The sequence below is a fragment of the Wolffia australiana genome, chromosome 13 (genome assembly GCF_029677425.1).
Source record: "Wolffia australiana isolate 7733 chromosome 13, ASM2967742v1".
NCBI classification, from domain to species: domain Eukaryota; kingdom Viridiplantae; phylum Streptophyta; class Magnoliopsida; order Alismatales; family Araceae; genus Wolffia; species Wolffia australiana.
This window is the reverse complement of record NC_135847.1, coordinates 1,981,456-2,002,468: the sequence shown is the minus strand read 5'-3', so window position 1 is coordinate 2,002,468 and position 21,013 is coordinate 1,981,456. Positions and strand designations below refer to the sequence as shown.

Genomic DNA, 21,013 nt, shown 5'->3' with positions numbered 1-21,013 from the left:
TACTTATTACTAATTATTTTAACTTTAGTATTATTACTATAGCTTAATAACTAGCAACTCGATTATTAAAACTATCCTACAAGCCAGTCCCTGTGGAGACGACCGTACTCACACTATACATTTGAGTAAGTTTATATATTTTATCAAATTTATTTGATTGTTGGGAAATTAAAAATACAACGACAATTAAAATTATTATGCAATTTGCTTCCATCAGGTATACATCACATTCATCCTGATCTTCTTCAAAGTTGTCGTCTTCTGATTCTTCATATCTGTTTTATTTTGGTTTAGCAAGGAAAAAATCCATTTAAATCTTGTTTATTTTTGTTGTAAAATAGACCTTCTCAATGTCATTACATTCTTCAAACAATATCGGCAATAACAATTTCACATGATGCAAAAAGTCCATAAATTTTGAAAATATTCAATTATTTCAGGAGATATATTTCTAATCATATTTTGAAGAACTCTCGTTCTGAAAATGCAATTATACTTAAAACCGACACAATTATCCTTCAAATAATATTTTAATTATAGGTCAATTTCAAAAGAAGTGTCAAGTTGGGGAATTCTATTTTGAATTGATGACTAATTATTGATTTCTATTTCAGACTATTCGTGCATTTCATGATATGAAGATTTAATATTTTTGATCTTGAGAAGATTTTTACCTCAGCTTCTCGTAAAACCATCTATCCCAGCTTATTGTCTAGTACAAAAAAACATCATGTCCACTCATCTCAGTTTTTCAACCAAGACGAAAAAAGCCGTCCCATCTGTCGTCCGAGCTTTTGCATCCCCAACTAAGAAACTATCTGTCCCAGCATTGACGCTGGACGAAAAAACCATCAAGTCCATCATCTCAGCTTTACGTCCGGGACGAAAAAACTGTCTCATCCATCGTCCCACCTTTTTCATCCGGTACGAAAAAAACCCTCCCATCCATCATCCCTGCTTCTCTTCTGGAACGAAAAAACCTTCCCATTCGCATCCCTGAACATCGACGGGGAAAAAAATATGCCTTTCCATCCGCGTACTGCACACATGTGCAGACGAAAAGTCCATCCCCTCTGCATACCTTCAGACATGCTCAGACGGAAAATCCAACCTGTCTGCGTCTTCACACGTTTGCGGACGAAAAGTCAGTCCTGTCGGTGTCCTCACACGTGCGCGGACGAAGAGTTCGTCCTGTCGGCATCCTCACATCTTTGCAGACGAAAACACCGTCCCGTCCGCATCCTCACATGTGTGCGGACCAAAAATCCGTCCCGTTCGCGTCCTCACACGAGCGTGAACGAAAAGTCTAGGGTTTGACCGTCCCGGTCCGGTCCAGTTTTCTGGCATGGACCTAAATGTTACCCGAAGTTCGGTCCGGTTCTGGTTCGGTCTTGTTCGGCCCCGGTACGGTCCGGTACGACCTGTCCCTGGTCCAAAATGTCAAAGCCTAGAAAAATCTGTCCCATCCGCGTCCTCACATGAGCGCGAACGAAGAATCTGTCCCTTCCGCGTCTCACACGTGTGCGGGACGAAAACATACGTCCCGTCCGCGTCTTCCACTCGAGCGCAGACGAAAAATCCGTCCCATCCGCGTCATGTACACGAGTGCGGACGAAAAATCCGTCCCATCCGCGTCCTGCACACGTGTGCGAACGAAAAGTTCGTCCCGTCTGCGTACCTTCACACGTGCCAGAACGAAAAATCCGTCCCGTCCGCGTCTCTGCACACGTGTCGGGCTTCGCGTTTCTTCTTGGCAGAAAGCAAAGAAAAAAAACGAATAAATCAAACAAAATCTCTCAAAGCGCAGTTCGTCGTCCAGATCTTCGCTACGAAGAAAGAACTGGACTTCGATTTCATCCCCAAACAAGGAATTTCATCCCCAATCGAGATAGCGACCCCAAATTTGAAATCTTGATGGTGGAATCGGAGATGGGTACGGCGGTATCCGCTGTACCCAGTTCGTCCGGCGTGAAAATTAGGGCAAAATCCGAAGAGGGAGGCGATCGGGCGAAGAGGGTCAAGAAGGAGACGCTCTTGGAGGTGCTGGAACAGTGCCGGGCGGCTCTCGAGTTGCTCAAGAACTCGGAATCGGTGGAGGATGGACAAGTTCTTGATTCGCCTGTTGTGAGGGAGGATGAGGAGGATGATCGGTGTCGCGGGTTGGCTTCCTCCGGGGATGAGTCGGAGTCGGATGAGGTATTTTCTTGGTATTTCATTGAATTGGGGGAGAAATTCTGATTTTCTGCGGAATAACATTGATGAGGTATCGGAACTATCATGTAATTGGGAGAGGAGTAAAATTAAGGTTCGTTTCTGGCCATAATTTCTAAACTGGTCTAAATTCATCACGCTGAATTCTTTTCTTGGATTGTAGATCTTGTCGAGTCTATGATCTTTTGTAGTAATTACGAATGAAATAAATTTATAATTTTGACTCATTGGTTCCTGATGAATTAAACAACTGTCGATTATGTTTCCACGCTCACCTAACAAAACTTCACAAAAAAATTTCTAGAATTTTATTTTGAAGTTTTTTTTTCAAGCCGAAAGTCAGATATCCAAATTTTCTCGAGAAGCTTGAAAGCATACATAGTAGTTTTGGTTTTCAATCTCTGGTGCTCTATCATCGTCATTATGAATGATACAGAATCATTTCTTATCTTATTGGTTCATGATAAGTAAACCGAAATAATTAAATGATCGTAACACTCTGACTTCAGGTTTTATATGTATCTGTCAACTCATTTTCCCTCACCAATAGAATAATATTTATCTTGTGATATCTCAAGAAACTTTTTTTTTCTATAATTTTTCTATTCCAGCTGCAACAGCTTCTCAAATCAAGAGTCGAATCTCCGAATTTTCTGGAGAAGCTGGGACGCGTAGATATATCCCGATCACAGGACATTTCTGGCATGACTATTTCCACGAATTTCTTATTTTTGAAGTATTCCTTCGATTATTTACTGACGCGCCTTATTTTAACTTATTGATAGATGAATGTGCTAATTGGGATCTGATTACTGCAAAAGACTTGTGGGAAGATAAACAAGTAGATATTCAACATGGAGTGCTCAAACAAGATGACGGTGACGGAGATTTCGTCTTTGTTAAGCAAGAAGACATTGTTGATGGAATCGCCTGCTTTATGGCCACTTATTTATTGTCTCTAAAGGAAACGAAGGTAACATGTTCCTTATCTGATATCTGCATCCCAGTCGCACAACAAAATCCTCAAAGAAATTCAAAATTGCGTCTTTATACTTTTGGAGTGTTTTTAGTCCTTCATAATTTCAATTCATTCCTACTTAACATCCAAGCAATCTTTGGAACCCCTTATTTAAATAAGTGGTTGAAATCCGAGCAACCACTTTTTTATTGTCTCTAAAGGAAACGAAGGTAACATGCTTCTTATCTAATCTCTGCATCCCAATCAAAAAATTGCGACTTTAGTCTTGGGGAGTTTTGAGTCGGTCATAATTTCAACTCATTCCCACTGGAAATTAGAGCAATCTTTCGTACCTTGGATTTTATGGATGTGTGATGTTAGTCTTTTTTTTTTTGAAGAAATTTGCGATGTTAGTGTTTTGGCACTTTAGAAATAAGTTTCTAATTTTGGGGCAGGGTGAAGTCCACTTCTGGTTGTAGTCAGATATTTTTTTATTTATATTTAGAATGAGATAAAATTAGAGTTGGCACAATCTTGATCTCATTGAGATATCCATCATATCGGAATATAATTTGAAGGATTGAATTGGTCAATCAGTCGAATAAATATAAAATGACTCGGCAAAAATCGAGGTGAGAACGAACAAAAAATCCCCCACCTTTATTTAGTTGATGGACAATTTATAATGTGATCCGATTGATTTGATTTATAAAAACAAGCCTAGATAAAATTTGAGGATATTATGTATAAACCTGCTGTGGGCTCAGAAAACCCGCGCAGGATTGAGTGTTGGGATAAACACTCGTTCAGGAAAATCACCTGGAGTGTATTTTTAATTGAAATCTCGTGATTAGTACGGCGAGAAATGCATTAATACTTATTGAGGCATTTGAAAATAGAATATTGTGTTCCTGTTCCGAGACATGATAAAATTGCATGATGTACCGGATTGATAGCTCAAACACATTTCCAAATATGTAGATTTGTCCCTCTTGTAATTTTAATAAAACAAATAAACTTCTATAGAAAAATGAAATTCCCAAGAAGTCAATAATGGAAAGCTATGACGTTCAAAGAATTTCATATTTCATGATGATTCAAATATTAGATGGACAAATATTTGTAGCTTCTAGAAACATCCGATGTGTTTCTCATGTGTATCCCTGTATAAATTTTTTTATTGTATCCTATAAAAATCCATTTTTGTGCTATTACCTTTTTCCAGCTGATTTTCGGTTTAAACTTCTTTGTTCCTTTCTTTTCTTTCGCAGGAACTAACCCCACGACAGATTCAAGAAGGTATGTCTAACCCTTGTGTTTGAATTTCCTGCAAAACATTTAAGAATATTTAACTTGCTGAATAATAGTCTGTGATCGTCCGTTTTTTAATATCATATCATACTTTTTGATGCGCAGCCCTCAGCAAAACATTTTCATTAAAGAAAAAGAAAGGGAGGCTGCGGAAAGCATGGGATGGTGGAAGAGTTATTTATAATGTCGCATCATGGGGTGCCACGGCTGTTGGGTAAGCGTTTTTAAAAATAAGTTAACTGAGCAGTTTATTTCATGAGTTAAGAAGATTATGATTGTCCAACGTATAAAACATCTTAAAAACCGAAGAAATCCTCTAAAAAAAAACGTTATGATTGAAGAAAGCGTTTTTTATGCTTGAACTTTGAAATGGTTCTGTTCTCGGAATTCGAAACATTTTTCTGATTTTCGGTGGTGTTTATCTAATTTTTATCTGGATGTTTATCTTCGAACACTTGGTCTTGGCAGGATATATCAAAACCCGGCCTTGCTAAGAGCGGCCTCGGTTGCTTTTTGGACCTCCTGCCAAACAATTTCAAAATTCTTTTAGCGTCTTCAACTACGGTATCAAACCAATCAGTGTGATAGATGAAGATCCTGCTGCCTCTACTCTGTTCAAAGTTAGTATATTTGGCCTTTCATGTACAGTAAACGTATAGTAAATGTATATATACATAATTTCTGATGGATTCCCCCAAACTGTGGTGGATGTTAACTTATGTAATGATTCTTTTGGAAATTCCCAGTTCATAATTTGCTGTTCTTGCGTCTGTACATCCCGCAATGTTCCAGAAAGTTGGAGTCTTGCTTCATGCCGTTCATATTCTCAAAAGATGAAATCCCAAACTTGGATTGTGGTTATTAGGAATCCGCAATCAGATTGGATTGTATCCAAGCTGACTAACAAATTTAATCAGTCAAAAGGCCTTGATCTCATTGCTCTAATCAATCTGCTTGCGTTGGATCAGTCAGATTAGATCGATCTGATCAACAGGATTGATTGCAATCAATCTGATTGACAACACAGTAAGTGGAATGGGCAGACCGGTCCAACCTGAGCCTGATTGATCCCTTACGTAGAGTTTCTGAAATGTGATGTAGTTTTTTTTGAAGTGGTTTGTAAGCTCAGGGATGCTTAGCTTTCGCATAACTTTTGCTTCATATGAAAATTTTCAAGTATTTGAAATAATTATTTTGAAAGCTAAGATGGAGATGGCGGCGACACTCTTCGACAACAAGTAGAAAATGTTGTTTGTCAATTAGGTTCGCTCAATACTGATCCCATTTGATCGATTGAGATCTGATTGCGAATCATTCAATCATGATCTGTCGATCTGATCGAAATTCAATCAATTGCCGGCACCTAAATGTAGATCGATTCATTAAGAAAAACACTTTACTGGTAGAGGAAAATTCAGAAGTCCAATTTCTGGCCTCTTTGCTTTAGAAAATCTTGCTTGAAAGGAAGTAAAAAAATTTCAACAGGATGAGAGTCACTGAAGCAGGCCAGAGATTAAAGCCAAGTCGCTCATTATAATCACTTGTCCTTCTTAGCTTCCAATAATCACCATGTTGTTCTTATGTATTCTAGGCTACAAAGATGACCCTTTAAGAGAGCTACAAGCCAACAACTACTGAGAGGAAATATTCAACAAGGAAATGACCAGAATACCCCTACAGAATTGCAAACTGTATCATAGGTTTTTACCCCAATGCTTACTATTTATAGTGTAAATGCTAGTAAGTAATTCAGGAACCATATGCACAACCATGAACACTGTTACCATTATTCAAAGCTTGTCATGACGAGAATACATGAAAACATTACAGATTAGTCATCCTTCGTGCTGTTCTTGATCCATCCGAGATATTCGGCGCTTCCACCAATTATGGGCAGAGCAATTACCTCCGGATTCCTAAATTCCCATCCAATACGAAAAAGTCAGACAGAATAGACATATTTGGCAGAATAAACAGTTTTGAAATCATGCCGAAAATATATTTACTCGTATTCGTGGTTGGCTTTGACATGTTGTTCCAGGTCTTTAAGAAGGGATTCCCTCGTCTTGATGATCAGAAGCTCTTCTGAGTCCGTTTGAACCTGGATCAATCAAATCATGCAGTCTAATGTCAGTTTTTTTTTTGAATAGTCTAATGTCAGTTATGATATGATAATCAATTGGGTATTATCAGTTGACAAAATTATTACCTTGCCATCCCACCAGTACAGCGACTCCACACCTAAAAAATAATGTTAATATACCAATTTAACCAAGGTTGACATTACTCTGGTCAAGGCCTGAGTTATTTCTTAATATTAGATATGCAATTGATTTTGTAAAAATGCAAGAAATGTTTTGTTTGACTTTCACATGATGCAGGAGCCAATGAAAACATCCCAATAAAGTTTGAAAAACATCACTGCCACCGTCACCACGGCGAGTTGTCATCGTCGTTGTCATTTTCCTGTGTCTGTGAATCATTGACAGATGATGATAACACTCGTTATTCAAGTATGGCTATGATGATCAGTATGATTTTGTCATCATCATTCTGATCATACATGGGGATGATTTGTCATTGTCCCATGTACATGACGAACTCATCATCACCACCAAACCTATATGCCATTTTTAAATACAAGCCAAATATATTATGAAAGCTACAATAAAATGAATATCATTTTCTTCATAGCAATCGTGACTTTAGCACTTAGTTATGCATAATGAATCATGGGCTCCACATAACTATAGGGTAATGATTATAGCCGACAGGCTCTTATTTAAAATATCGCCTATCTACTGATGCAACACAATAAAATGGAATGGATAGAATGCAAAATACAGCACTTGCCTGGAACTCGATTAACGCACGCCGCAAGCTTTTCTTGGATGATACTCTCAGATAGTTTTTTACCTAAAATTCAAAAATGTTTAGGAAGTCCCATGACAGAAAATGATATAAATGAGATAAAGAAGTTGAATTTTCCAAGATAAAAGCCATAAAAGCATGACAAATATTTGAATCTTACAATTGGAGGAAAGATTGCCAAATAACCTTAGAAATTCATGCCCAAGATTTGAAGAGGGGGACAAGGTTATGACCAGCATTAAGAATTTAAACATCTGGATGATCTTACAAAGTTATGACTAGCAAAGTGAAGTTATCTTTAGGAACTTGGTCTATAAGGGTGTTGTGACACAACAGCCAGGACAGCCAGGGGTATTTTGGTCTTTGAGTCTATACTGGTTTGAAGTCTATGAACACCATAAGGGAATAAGGGGGTTGAGTAAGTTCAGCCTATGGTAAGGGTTTAGGGTTTAGTCTCTCCTCTCATCCACCTCCTCTCCCCTCATCAATCAAGTCAAAATAACAGATCCTAACATGTTTTTTTTAAGAAAATATGGAAGACCACCCGAGCAGATCCTAACATGTATCACGGCCTGCCCATGAATCAATTGAAGAGTAGGTGAAATATAAATTTCAAGGTTTTCATGAAGGCAGAGAAATGGACAATGAAATAAATAACCATTACCAGCGTCTTTGTTTGGAACAGTAACGTAAACCACGATATAGGGCACTGTAGCAGACGACGAATCCATTCTGATTGAACGGATACCTTCAACTGGATTCCGATAGGTGACCTTTGACCTGAGTTTCAAAAGGAATATCAGGAAAAGAAAATTATTATAGAAAAGAGAATAATGTAATTCAGAGAATAAAATTCAAGCCAAGTGACACTAAGAATTTTCTACTGGGCCAATTTAGCCTTGCATTTCTTGTATTATTATTGCATATGATGTTTGAAATTTCTGTTGTAAGGATTCCTGGGGTGGGATGATGTTTCAAAAAGTCAAAATTCAAAAAATAAAAAAAAAGATATAAAAAACAGAAGGAAAAACACATGTAGAGAACAAAAATAATATATTACTAAAATTTTCATGATTTTGAACAGATTCCCTTGATCGCATGACCAAATAAAAAACATATTACTAAAGTTTAAAAGTTCCTCAGGTAACGTGAATTGCATGGGAGAATATAAGAATAACTTCGAAATAAATATATATTCAAAAAGCAAAAAAGGTAACGGACATCTGTGCTTAACCCGGTAGAGATCACATGCATGAACCCCGATATTGAGTTTGAATTACAATTTTCATCTTTTCTACAAGCGACTTTAAAGTCGTCATTGAAATAGAAGTTATGATACCACAAATGTATCCTTATTCTAAAGGAAAAAAGTGATAAAAAATATTAATTCGAGTTTTAGACACTCAAAGTGTGGTATTTCATAGTCATAAAAACAACAACCACACCGGTTTTTAATTTCCTTGGGATCTTACTTATTTCACAGTATAAAAGGAATTTAGCGAGCTCAATCTTATGCTAAACTCAAATGAAATAAACCTAATATTCTTTCAGAAAAAAGAAATAAACCTAATATTTCTAAGATTTTGATATTCCAAACTCAAATTTTGAAAGTAAGATCTCTTCAGCCCACGATTCATCCATTGTCCCCAAAAAATGAACACTCATTTTTTATGTACAGCTCAGCAATAGGTGATTCCACATGTTCATAATTTCAACAATGGGAAGAGTCAGATATTTTAAATAAAAAGGAAATATAATGCATTCTTAACTTAGAGTGCACATGATCAGATATGACGTCTGAAGAAAGTTAGCGTGCGTTATATTTGGTCAGATTGAGATTATATCAACATAGTAGATCAATTGAATGGCCTTGATCAATGATCAGATCAGCCAAGTCAATAGATTGACTAGGCCAAGTTTTGACAAAGATGGCTGATCCGATGAAGCGGGAAATTTTGAAAATTGTTCGGGCACTCAGACCGATCAAGTTATTGATCAGATTAAGATCACATCGACAGATTTGATCAATTGAATTGCCTTGATCAATGATCAGAGAAGCTGAGGCAATTGATCAACTCGGCCAAGATTTGGTCAAGCCGGCTGGTCCAATCAAGCCGGCAAAGTAGACAATTGATTAGGCATGCTGACTGATCAGATGGTTCAATTTGATCTGATTGGCCCATTAAGTGGAATGTGTCAATGGCTCTAATCTGGCGCTGTCATGGGCCAAGTCCAATGGTAGAAGGAGAGAGATGCCGACGAACAAAAATGGCAGCGGTCAGTCTTGTTGCCCTGAGCAACGAGAGCCGCAATGGGACACAGAGAGAGAGAGAGAGCGAGAGAGAGAGAGAGAGAGAGAGAGAGAGAGAGAGAGAGAGAGAGAGAGAGAGAGAGAGAGGAAGGGAGAACAGGAATTTGGAAGAAACAGAAGTTTTTTTTTCTTGATCCTTGTAATTCAAGTGGATTGATCTACCCAGCCGGTCGAGGATCAGATTTTGCTCTAGCATGATACATTTTTGCTGAGCCAAATACAATGGTATACTTGGTAGGATATGTTTCAATCTACATCAAATGCGGATTGGCTAGATCAATGATCGATCAATCCAATCTGTCATTTGATCACGATCCAAATTCAAACATATCCTATCACATACCGTTGCTTTTGGCACAGCAAAATTATAAAATGCATGATTCTGCTGATTTTGGTTCCAACACTGAATTAGAAATATGCGCGGAAACCTAGGAGATGCCAGATGAATATTCTTAACAAATCTTAGATCCCAGCAAGTTTCTTGAAATTATTTCAAAGAAAAGGTCACAGGATTTGTTCCAAAGGATGTTGTTAGATCAGAATCTGAGATCCTCAGCATGAATATTTCAGATAACAACAAAAATCGATAACATCGAGGATCACTCATTAAAAATAAATTCAATAGAGATTTTCCCAAGAAAACTATGAACTTGGGTTTATATTAATCTGCGCTTGTAAGTAAAATTGAAGATCGACGATGTTTCTATGTAAGGAACTCTTTAAGAATTAAACACATAAATATGTCAGGAGCAGACAACGTCATAATCTTAAAAAAAAAACTACGTCGAAATATGAGGGACAACCTCAAGTCAATATAACAACAGTTCATAATTGATACTGAAGAATCGAAAGAATTCAAGGAGACTGAAGATAGTCCTAAAGATGTAGATAGAGTTAGAGTTAAAGATAGAGGTAGAGGTACAGAGATAGATAGAGGGATAGAGATGGAGATAGAGATAGAGGTAGAGATAGAGTTAGAGATCGAAAGATAGCAATAGCGATAGAGATAGAGATAGAGATAGAGGGATAGAGAGAGAGAGATAGAGATACAGATACAGATAGAGGGATAGAGATAGAGATAGAGATAGAGATACAGATAGAGGGATAGAGATAGAGATAGAGATACAGATAGAGGGATAGAGATAGAGATAGAGATACAGATAGAGGGATAGAGATAGAGATAGAGATAGAGAGATATATAGATCGAAAGATAGAGATAGAGGTCGAGATATACAGAAAGAAGGATGGAGATACAGATGGAGAGATGTATAGATAAAGAGTTAGAGATAAGATAGAGATAGAGGTCGAGATATACAGATAGAAGGATGGAGATAGAGATAGAGAAACAGAGAAAGAGAGAGAAAAAGAGAGAAAAAGAGAGAAAGAGAGAGAGCTAGAGATAGAGAGAGAAAGAGAGATAGAGAGAGCGATAGAGATCAATATAGAATAAAAGATAGAGATCGAGATAGAGATAAAGATAACAGTCGAGATATACAGATAGAGGGATGGAGATAGAGATAGAGGTAGAGAGAGAGAAAGAGAGATAAAGAGAGAGAGAGAGAGAGAGGGAGATAGAGAGATAGAGATAGAGCTCGAGATATACAAATAGAGGGATGGAGATTGGAGATGGATATATAGAGAGAGAGAGAGAAAGCTAGAGTGAGATTTAGAATTAGACATAGCTCTAGAGATAGAGATCAATATAGAATACAAGATAGAGATCGAGATAGAGATAGAGATAACGGTTGAGATATACAGATAGAGGGGATGGAGATAGAGATAGAGAACGAGCAAAAGAGAGAAAGAGAGAGAGATAGAGGTACAGATAGAAGGAGATATAGAGATACAGATACAGATACAGATACACATAGCGATAGAGATACAGATACAGATACAGATACACATAGCGATAGAGATAGAGATACAGATACAGATACACATAGCGACAGAGATAGAGATACAGATAGAGATACAGATACAGTTACACATAGCGATAGAGATAGAGATACAGATAAAGATACACATAGCGATAGAGATAGAGATACAGATAGAGATACACAGCGATTGAGATAGAGCTACAGATAAAGAGACACATAGCGATAGAGATAGAGATACAGATAGAGATACACATAGCGAAAGAGATAGAGATACAGATAGAGATACACATAGCGATAGAGATAGAGATACAGATAAAGATACACATAGCGATTGAGATAGAGATACAGATAGAGGGATGGAGATAGAGATAGAGATAGAGGTGTACCACAAAGAGGTGGGGAAAAGAGCCTGGGAGAAGGCCGACCCAGACCGAGAAGTGAGCGCAGAGATCGCCCCCAAGCTCAACACACAGAAAGCCCCCACGAGAGGAGCGCGCCTTCGCCACGCAACACTGGCAGCCGCCGCAAGAACAGTCCTCCCCGAAGCCCGTCGGCACTGAGAAGAGAAAAACGGAGACGATAAGCGCTCTCGTGAGCTTAAACAAGACGCCATTAAACACCCTTCGTCTTCCTCCGATCTCTGATCCCGCTACCCTTCAAAAAATCTCGCAAGAAATCCTCCAATTCAATCCCAAACTCCGGAATCTTCTTCAGCGATCTTGAAGAAATCTTGAAAACAACGATCTTGGAGGAATTTTTCTTCTTATGCAGCGATACCCGTCTTCTTTCCTGCTGTAAATCTTCAACTTCAGTTGTTCATTTCTACTTTTCTCGATCCGGGTCGGTATAAATTCCACCAAAGACGAGTTCTTGGTTGGCAGACCCGCTGATGATAATCACGAGACCAGTGAAACTGGCCCTCTGAACTAAAAAAAATATATGAAAGGATTTTTGCACAAGGAGATAAAAATAAGGGAATGGAAATTAAAAAGCCTATCCCAAATGGGTATATGCTGGATATATCTGATAGAATGTTTCTTTGAGAGGTGAGGCTCATGTGTTACTTCCAACTATAATTACAGATTAAGACACCCCCATTTGGCTTGGCTAGTTAAATTTTGTCTTAGTGGGTTCAAAGTTTGTCTAGCAAGGAGGAGTAATTTTATCAATCGGCTGGTCTAGATTAAAAACACACCCCAAGTCAAATTTTTTGAAACTATTTACGTATGGTTATTCAATTGAATAGAATGAAACCCATGTTAAACTAGAAAAAATTTTTAACAAGCCAGGATTTTATTCTAAATATCTTGTATTCAGTAACTTTTAAACAAGAAAAAATCATTTAGGTTAAAAACACACCCCAAATTTTTGGAAACTATTTACATATGATTATTCAATTGAATAGAATGAAACCCATGTTAAACTAGAAAAAAATGTTAACAAGCCAGGATTTTATTCTAAATATCTTGTATTCACTAACTTTTAAACTAGAAAAAATCATTTAGGTTGAAAACACACCCCAAATTTTTTGAAACTATTTACATATGATTATTCAATTGAATTGAATGAAACCCATGTTAAATACATGATTTTATTCCAAATGGGGATGTTAAATGTCTTGACACCCCCATTTGGTTTGGCTAGTTAATTTTGTTTTAGTGGGTTCAAAGTTTGTCAAGAAAGGAGTAGGAGTAATTTTATCAATGAACTGTTGTAGGTTAAAAACACAACCCAAGTCAAATTTTTTGAAACTATTTACGCATGATTATTCAATTGAATTGAATGAAACCCATGTTAAAGACAGGATTTTATTCTAAATATCTTGTCTTAAATAACTTTTAAACTAGAAAAAAAACAGGAGTCCATGAAAAAATACTCTCCTCCAATTCTTAAGCAAACGTAGTACTTTTCAATCTCCAACAAGAACTCCAACTTCATTTTGATTTACAAACTCAACTTTGGGAAAGTTTCTCCAACAGTCGTTGAAAATGAGAGACATGGACGTGGAATCTAATTCCATGAATGAAGATATTGTGAAACACAAATTAGAGATAAAGTAGGCACACAATACGCTAACGTTATGGAATAATTTTTTCCAAATTTTGCAACCCTCTAAGAAAAAGATAATTTTTTTGCTAAATAACCACATAATTTATGGTTTTCATGATTCCAATCTAAGAACTTGGCCAAAAGCCGACTCTTAGTGAAACTCTTTTAAATGGTGATGTTTTCTTGTACAACCACTGTATTACCAACCTGTTCATTGGGCAAAACTGATGGGTGCAAAAAAATGCAATATATAATATTTACGGTGAGAAGGCATATAATCCAGCAAAAAATTTCCATTCTATTGTTTATTCCCCCATAAGCCATATATTATTGTTCAATTCCCAAATATATTGGCTAAATACATCAATCAATCTATTCATTTCGCATAAATCGACTAATGTTCTTCATGGTACAAGTATCACCATTAGATAACACACGTATAAAGAAATACATTAATATGAATAAAAATTAGTATAGGTATACAATATTTTGTGCCAGACATCAAGTATCAGATTTACAGTTATTAGCTATGATCTGAACTTAATATGGCATTCATGGAGGGAAATTTCTGACCATGATATTGTTTTAATACACAAAGAATAGCAATAAAAATAATATCATTTCACCGAAATTTTTTTTCTCAATACTAGGTGATTAAATGTGTGAAATTCTAAAACATATTAAATCATAAAATTCAGGTATTTTCATTTACGAAAAGTAAACATACTGATCATCATGGCACATAAATTCAGTTATTATGTGACAAAAACGTGAATAAATTATTTAAATAATGATATTTATAGACATTGTAAATGATAAATTTCAAGAAAAATTAAATAACAAATATTAGGTACTTCTATAAAAGAAAACTGCACATATTTAACTTGATGACATGTAATATTCAATTATAACGTGATAAAAACATGAACAAATCCATAAATAATGATATTCTGTGTACTTTTCCATCTGACTAGGTATGATTTTACAAAATTCATGGATTTCAAAATTATGTGAAAATGAACTCTAAATATAGTACCAAACCAAGTATATTGATCAAAAGCAATGTCCATTGAAAGGTTCCATATTCCTACAACAAGAATGAAAAATAAGACGTTATGTATTTTTTTGTATAGATTCTAGATTGGGATGAAATTTGAAGATTTTTTTAACAGGTTAATAGGGTATGAATAGAACAAGAATAATGGATATCTATATATTCTAAGGCAAAATTTTTTTGAGATAAAGTTCCATAATCCAGTTGTGACCAGAGGGGGGTAAGAGAAGAAAATTGAATAAATTAGATGGCTAGTGTTTCTCACTTAATTTTTGGTAAAAAAATAGTATACATTTAAATTTATGACTTTGATACATTTATGTTTTAAATATTTATCAATTGTATATTATTGACAATATTCCTAGTACTTAAGGAAACCTTTATTACTAAGCAAATATTTTTCTACGATTTTGATGATACAATGTTGCATAGATGGTGACTTCTTACTCAATTTCAAAGTCTGGCATGCCATACGCATGACCTGAATACTAGTATGAAATTTTATTTAGGCAAAGGAAAACTTAATATAGGGTGAACAAGGTCCTCTAAAATTCTACATATTTTTAATCATACACTATGTCTATACATATTTTTTTATATAGACCTATGTACAAAATGATGTAGGAACTAAGGAGATGAAATTATATACTTTATAAAAACTTGGGTTTCCCCTCATTCTTATTAATCTTATTTTCCAAATCCTTACTGGAAATTCATATCAATAGTCCAGGTCACAAAGACCAAGGCCCTTTCAAACTGAGCTCACACAAACTTACATTGGATTAATTATAAGGTCAAAAATTGAGTGTTCTAACCATATAGTTTTGCATTTTACTCTATCACCAAGACCTTCATGAATATGAGATCATAAAAATTTAATACTTGAGAATCCCTCTCTGATTTTATCTATCTATTTAAGTCTATTGTTATTGAATTTTACCCTCTAGAACCCACAAAATTATATCCAACATATAGGTCCAATAAAATTTATTCAATTTATTAGTTACTAGATAATCAATGTAGACTTGATTGATGATGAAATTATCTGATTTTGTTTAGTGGAATAAATTATATTATTCATTCATATCAAGGATTCAATGATAATATCAATATGAACACACCCTTTGTGCATAGTTGGATAGAAAACCACTTTGTTCCCCTAGTGAGATTTTATAAGCCACACAAATTCCCAACCTCCAAAAGTATCCATAAGCCTTTTCCTGACGGATGTACTCCTTTGTATTTTGATCTGAAACACCAGTTTCTTGAGCCTTAATCCACATTTAGGAAAGAATAAGGGGAAGGGAAGCTATAGGGAATGAGTTACATGGTTCCCTTAATCCTCCAAAAGGCCCTTAAATAAAAATGGCTATTTACTATCCCTCAAAAATATGTCATGTGTGATCTTATAGGCCCAATTACACATCCAATCTATGAGCGACTATGTCAGGTAACTCCTTTCTAGACATCCCAAATAATAAGTTAGAGATGAATTGATTGCGCACAAATACATTTAATGATAGAAATATATGTTTCCGGCAAGCCAATCATACATCCCTTATCTCATTCAATGTTCACTATTACAAAATATTCATATAATGTAAGTGTGATCCATAGAATGAAGTCCATGAATAAGTTATCTGACGAAATGAATCATGTTGGAATCAGAACATAGATATCACAACCGTTTAAAATTTGATATCATATACAATTCAAAGGATACTCAATAAGGACATTGGAATCATTAGTGTGGACATAACTAGGACATATAGTAGGTGCTCTTTCTGGGAAAGAGTTCATTGCATTTATTAAGGTCTTAAATGACGAGTCAACCTTTGGTTAATGAATTTTTTACTTCTTTTCAGTTCATGCAAATCATGAGGGCCGTCTTAGCAGGTCATGTAACATAGAATGTAAATTCTTTTGGAATAAAATGTATTGATTTAGTTCTTAGTATCTTCATGATTGTGAATCTAGTTGAGATTTGATACCCAGTTCCACCGGCCAATTACTTCACTTTAAACGTTAAAACACGATGATTTCTATATCCTGAATATTTCATCAAATTATTATACCAATAAAACTTTGTCTGAACTATGAAATGACAAGGTAAATATTAATATTTTGCATTTTTTTATATTGAGAAATTTAATGTAGTATATTTTATAAATAAAAATATTTAAGGGAAAACAATTATTAAGATAAAATTATTGTTAAGATAAAAATTAAATGAAAAGTGAAAAAAAAATATTGTATTTTTTTGCTAAGTTCAGGGATTCAAATTTTGAAAAAATAATTTACCCAAATTTGTAAGGTTTATAAATTAAATTTGGAATTTTAATACAATAAAAATATAATAGGAGCTGACATCTGGTTTTTTTCATGGAGACAATGAAGTGAAAGAAGAGAAAACATGAAATTTTAAACGAAGAATCATGTTTGGAAGAACAGAGTTGTAACAAAGCCACTTCTTACAATGTAAAAATGGATTTATCAATGAAACAATGAGGACTTGTTGCATAACTGTGATTCAATAGCTTATGTCCATCAACCATCCGCAAATATTTGATGTTTCATGCGATTTTTACTCATACAATAATTTATAACAAATTTATTGATTTCTCTACAGCGTTGATATCGGACATTGTCAGGGACGTTGTCTGGTCGGCACCGAGTATGATGGCTCGGTACCGATAAACGATGGTGGTATCGAACGTTGAAGATGTCGTTGTCCGACGGATAAACCCTAACGGGTCGATGTGACTACGATGCAATGAATGAGTGTCCTATGTGTCGTACGTGCAGGCTCCGACTCAAGGGAAGTGCCAAACTCCAAGCTTGGACCGGGTCGTCGGCTGACGGCAACAGCGCCCTCTCGAACCTCATCGGAGCAACGAAGGCGTCTACGGCCGAATGAAATCAATCCATAGGGCTCGGACGTAATGGAGTTAAGACGCTCAATTGTATCGTAATTTCTCTCAATTATCTCTCTCACCTACCTAGCCCAAGCGCGGTGGAGTTAAGACGAAAGTACACTACAAAAGGTAAAATAACAAGCGGCGGAGAGAGGACATACCTCGTCGTCGGGCGGCTTGTCGTGCAATTTGTTCGTCGATACAGCGATCAATGCGGGATGCCTCCGTTGATGTATACCAAATGGATGGGGTTCTTCCTGGGCAGTAGAGAATCCACAGCAGCCCTGGAATTCACCGTCCGTAAGTGGCGGTGAGAAGTCGACCACATGCACCTGGACCAGCGATGATCGTTCGACCGACCAGAGTTTCGTCGATCGTACCCCCTTGTCACAATTCTACTCCTCAATGCATTTCCTCTTCTCAGCTCGATGAAGCGGCCAACAAACGATGAAAATCACCGCCAGAGGATCAATTCCCTGCTGCAATGGGGGAATGCTCGGGAAGGATTTGGCCATGTTGGAGGCCAGATTCACCTTCCTCTGATCAAATTTCCTCCAATCCTTCAGCAATGTTCTCCTCCTCTTCTCCGCTCTCCTCGTTCTCTCTGAAGGAGGGTGAGACCAAGACAGAATTAAAAAAACAACTCAACTTAATTCTTCCTGGGTTAAGTTGAGTTGTTTTTTTATAAAGGGGGAAGAGGTCAAATGGGCCCCCTAAGTGGGTCAACAAGGGGAATCTGGTCCATTATATAATAGGCCCCCCATTACAAAGGAAAAGGGAAAATTAAAAGCATAAAAGAAAAGACAAAGGGACAAGGAAGATGGTCGAAAATGACTAAGGACCCCTCCCCAAAGACGAAAAAACACGGACACAGGACGCGTCGCAGTGCGAAGAAAACTGGATGACGAGAATGGAATAACACAAAACACGACAAAGAAACGGTGAAAATCAAAAGCGAGAATTGAGCATCTTCACCCGGTCTTCGATGATGGTGGGGGGCGGCGCAGATGTCGTCATCAATGAACCTTGATGGTGTGCGCCATCAAGCGTCTTCTTTATCCTCTCATAAAGAGATTTTTTAAAAACATTTGTAGAATTATGTCTTGCAGGAAAAATCCATCATAATTAGGCTCTACTATAAAATAAATATATTTTACTTATCTTCTTCAAGTTCTATAGATACTTGGTTTTATTATAATTGATTGGTAAGAAGACATGAAGCGACAGTCACTTTCACAGGACCTCAAATATATTAATTTGGGCTTTATTTTGGAGAGATTTTGTTATGTTTATTTGTCAACTTAATTCATTCAAATAAGGGGCATTATTTTCATATAAATAACCTGACTGTTGATTGTATCGAGGCTGAATTATATCTTTTGATGGAGAAAAAAAAAAAAAAATTATATCTATATTTACTGATATAGAGGATGAAAAAGAAAAAATTTAATTATCATAGAAGATGAAATCAATGGTTGTTTGTTCTATCTAGATAAATTTATTTGAATTTAAAAAGTAGGTACATAATAACTCAAAATAAAGATACTTTTATTGGATTGAAGTAAATTTTAAAATAGGTATTTGAATATTTTTTTATTGAACTAGATAGATATATTATTATAGCTATTAAATTTAGATTATTATAATAAAAAACAAGACATTGGAGGATTTTAGGAGGTTAGAAAGTTAAGGTCGTAAAGAGCACTTCTTAGATTATAAACTTTAGAATTGACTTTTGGATACAATGACATAGAAATTACATATTAAACTGAGACTGAAATTTATATTTATGTTGTGTAGGATTAAGAAATAAAAATCAATGAAAGACTCAGAAATATTCTTGAATTAAATTTAAAGGTAAAAGGCAAGATATTGTCAACTTGAATGATGATTAATTTGATATAGAATTTCTAAATAGAACTGGCTTGCATGGATTCAAATGGAGCTGAAACACAAATTAGTAGAAACAACCTTGATGAATAATTTGTAATGAAATAGAGACTAGGAAGAGAATTTTCATAAATTTAAGTTTTGAGTTGATCTTAAGATAAATTTGATTGGATATATTTGGAAAACTGATATGGATATTGACTTTGAGATATTACAACATAAAATTAAATGAATTTCATGGAGTTGGGAGAGATAAAAATCTAGAACCCTCGTGTTGCTCTTTTATTTTCTCCAAAAAAAGGACTCAAGAGGAGGTAACTAAGGAAAAGCTGCAAGAATTGGAGTTATCGGTCAAAGCCTTGAATAAAATATTGGTAATGAGCTCAAGATTGTGAAAGCGTAGGTGATCAAGACTAAGGAAGCTGCATTCCCTCTTTCTAAAAGCAGGATTGTTCTAATAGGGCATTGTGAGAGTGAACATATGGGGAACTATGTTACCCAAGACTAAACGAAGCCTATGAATTTAGATAAGCATATATTTACAATTATTAGGCAGTAACCTCGTAGTTCTTAGTCTTAAAATTTTGATAATTTCAAAAAATAACCTAATTCACCCCCTTATAAAGGGTTCATTTCCCCAATATTTTCATACCATGATATATTCTTTACGAAGACATTTTGGTTTATTTTCAAGTGATATGATATGTTTAGAGAGACTACTTCATATTTTTATATTTTTATATAAAATATCTCATTTTTTGGGATTTCATATTTTTGATTCATAAAAGAAGGAAACATAAATAATATGAAGCCATAAACGAACTTAATAATTCAATAATGTGTCAGCACGTTATTTTCAGGAGTGCACACTGATGAGATGGAGTGGCTGATCAGGCCTTACTTTTTCAAACTGTCCTGATTCATGGCACTACTTTGAATCCCAAAAAAAGAGAATCAACACTGTTATGTGTTTGATCTATTAATTTCCAATGTGTCATAGGAATTCAATATATATCTTAAGAAACAAGATATTATGCTTACTTCTTAGTGTTAAATCAACAAAATAATTTGGCAGAATGTGATCCACACTATCAGCAAAACAACAACGGCACCAAACATCTTTAAACACACATTATATCCCAGAGGCTATTAAAACTTTAGGGGATTTCAGTAGAGATACTACCAGACAATGTATCTTCACGTGATGACTATCCATGACCTAAGTACTACATTCACATACTTCACTTGGAATTGATTGTCTAGCTCTAGTTATGAATCATACCTGATCATGATGGATGATAGATGAACCTATAAGTATACTGAAATATTAAAATACTTGTATTTTTTAATTTCTTGTGAGGCCATTTAGGTTCAACCATCGAGTATGAACCAATTGTTAAGAGCTTCTAATCCTGAGACCAGATTTGTGGTATACGGGATCTGTGTTATGATTGGCCGGCCCATTATGACCTATACACAGGCTAGTAAAGGGGATTGGAGTAAATATTTTCTTCCATTGCAATATCAGCTTCAAACTTCTTTCAACTGAAGCTTAAATTCCCTGAC

The 21,013-nt window shown here is 35.7% G+C and overlaps 2 protein-coding genes across 3 annotated transcripts; one reads left to right on the top strand and one right to left on the bottom strand.

Moving 5' to 3' along the window:
- Positions 1-1,793: 1,793 nt before the first annotated feature.
- LOC144710859 (uncharacterized) lies at positions 1,794-5,248 on the top strand. Of its 2 annotated transcripts, XM_078584691.1 has the most exons (7): positions 1,794-2,196; positions 2,264-2,305; positions 2,823-2,913; positions 2,997-3,184; positions 4,441-4,468; positions 4,586-4,694; positions 4,949-5,248. In XM_078584691.1, the coding sequence occupies exons 1-7, from the start codon at positions 1,915-1,917 to the stop codon at positions 5,028-5,030; spliced, it is 822 nt and encodes a 273-aa protein (XP_078440817.1). In that variant the 5' UTR covers positions 1,794-1,914; the 3' UTR covers positions 5,031-5,248. The 2 variants fall into 2 exon arrangements, with proteins under 2 accessions (XP_078440817.1, XP_078440818.1); XM_078584692.1 differs by lacking the exon at positions 2,264-2,305.
- A 993-nt stretch (positions 5,249-6,241) lies between these two features.
- On the bottom strand, positions 6,242-12,352 carry CUTA (Nitrogen regulatory PII-like, alpha/beta; the record flags this gene model as incomplete). Its single annotated transcript, XM_078585378.1, has 7 exons — positions 6,242-6,396; positions 6,487-6,581; positions 6,690-6,721; positions 7,334-7,396; positions 8,016-8,131; positions 11,927-12,095; positions 12,193-12,352. Coding segments are annotated over 7 exons (720 nt in total), but the record flags the coding sequence as incomplete, so codon positions are not given.
- Between the last annotated feature and the right edge of the window lie 8,661 nt (positions 12,353-21,013).

Excerpts from the sequence above, each read along its gene's own strand:
- LOC144710859 (XM_078584691.1), top strand. The coding sequence starts at position 1,915 with ATGGTGGAATCGGAGATGGGTACGGCGGTATCCGCTGTACCCAGTTCG. Across the intron at positions 2,197-2,263 it reads ATGAGTCGGAGTCGGATGAG|GTATCGGAACTATCATGTAA; the intron begins GTATTTTCTTGG and ends AACATTGATGAG. Across the intron at positions 2,306-2,822 it reads GGGAGAGGAGTAAAATTAAG|CTGCAACAGCTTCTCAAATC; the intron begins GTTCGTTTCTGG and ends TTTCTATTCCAG.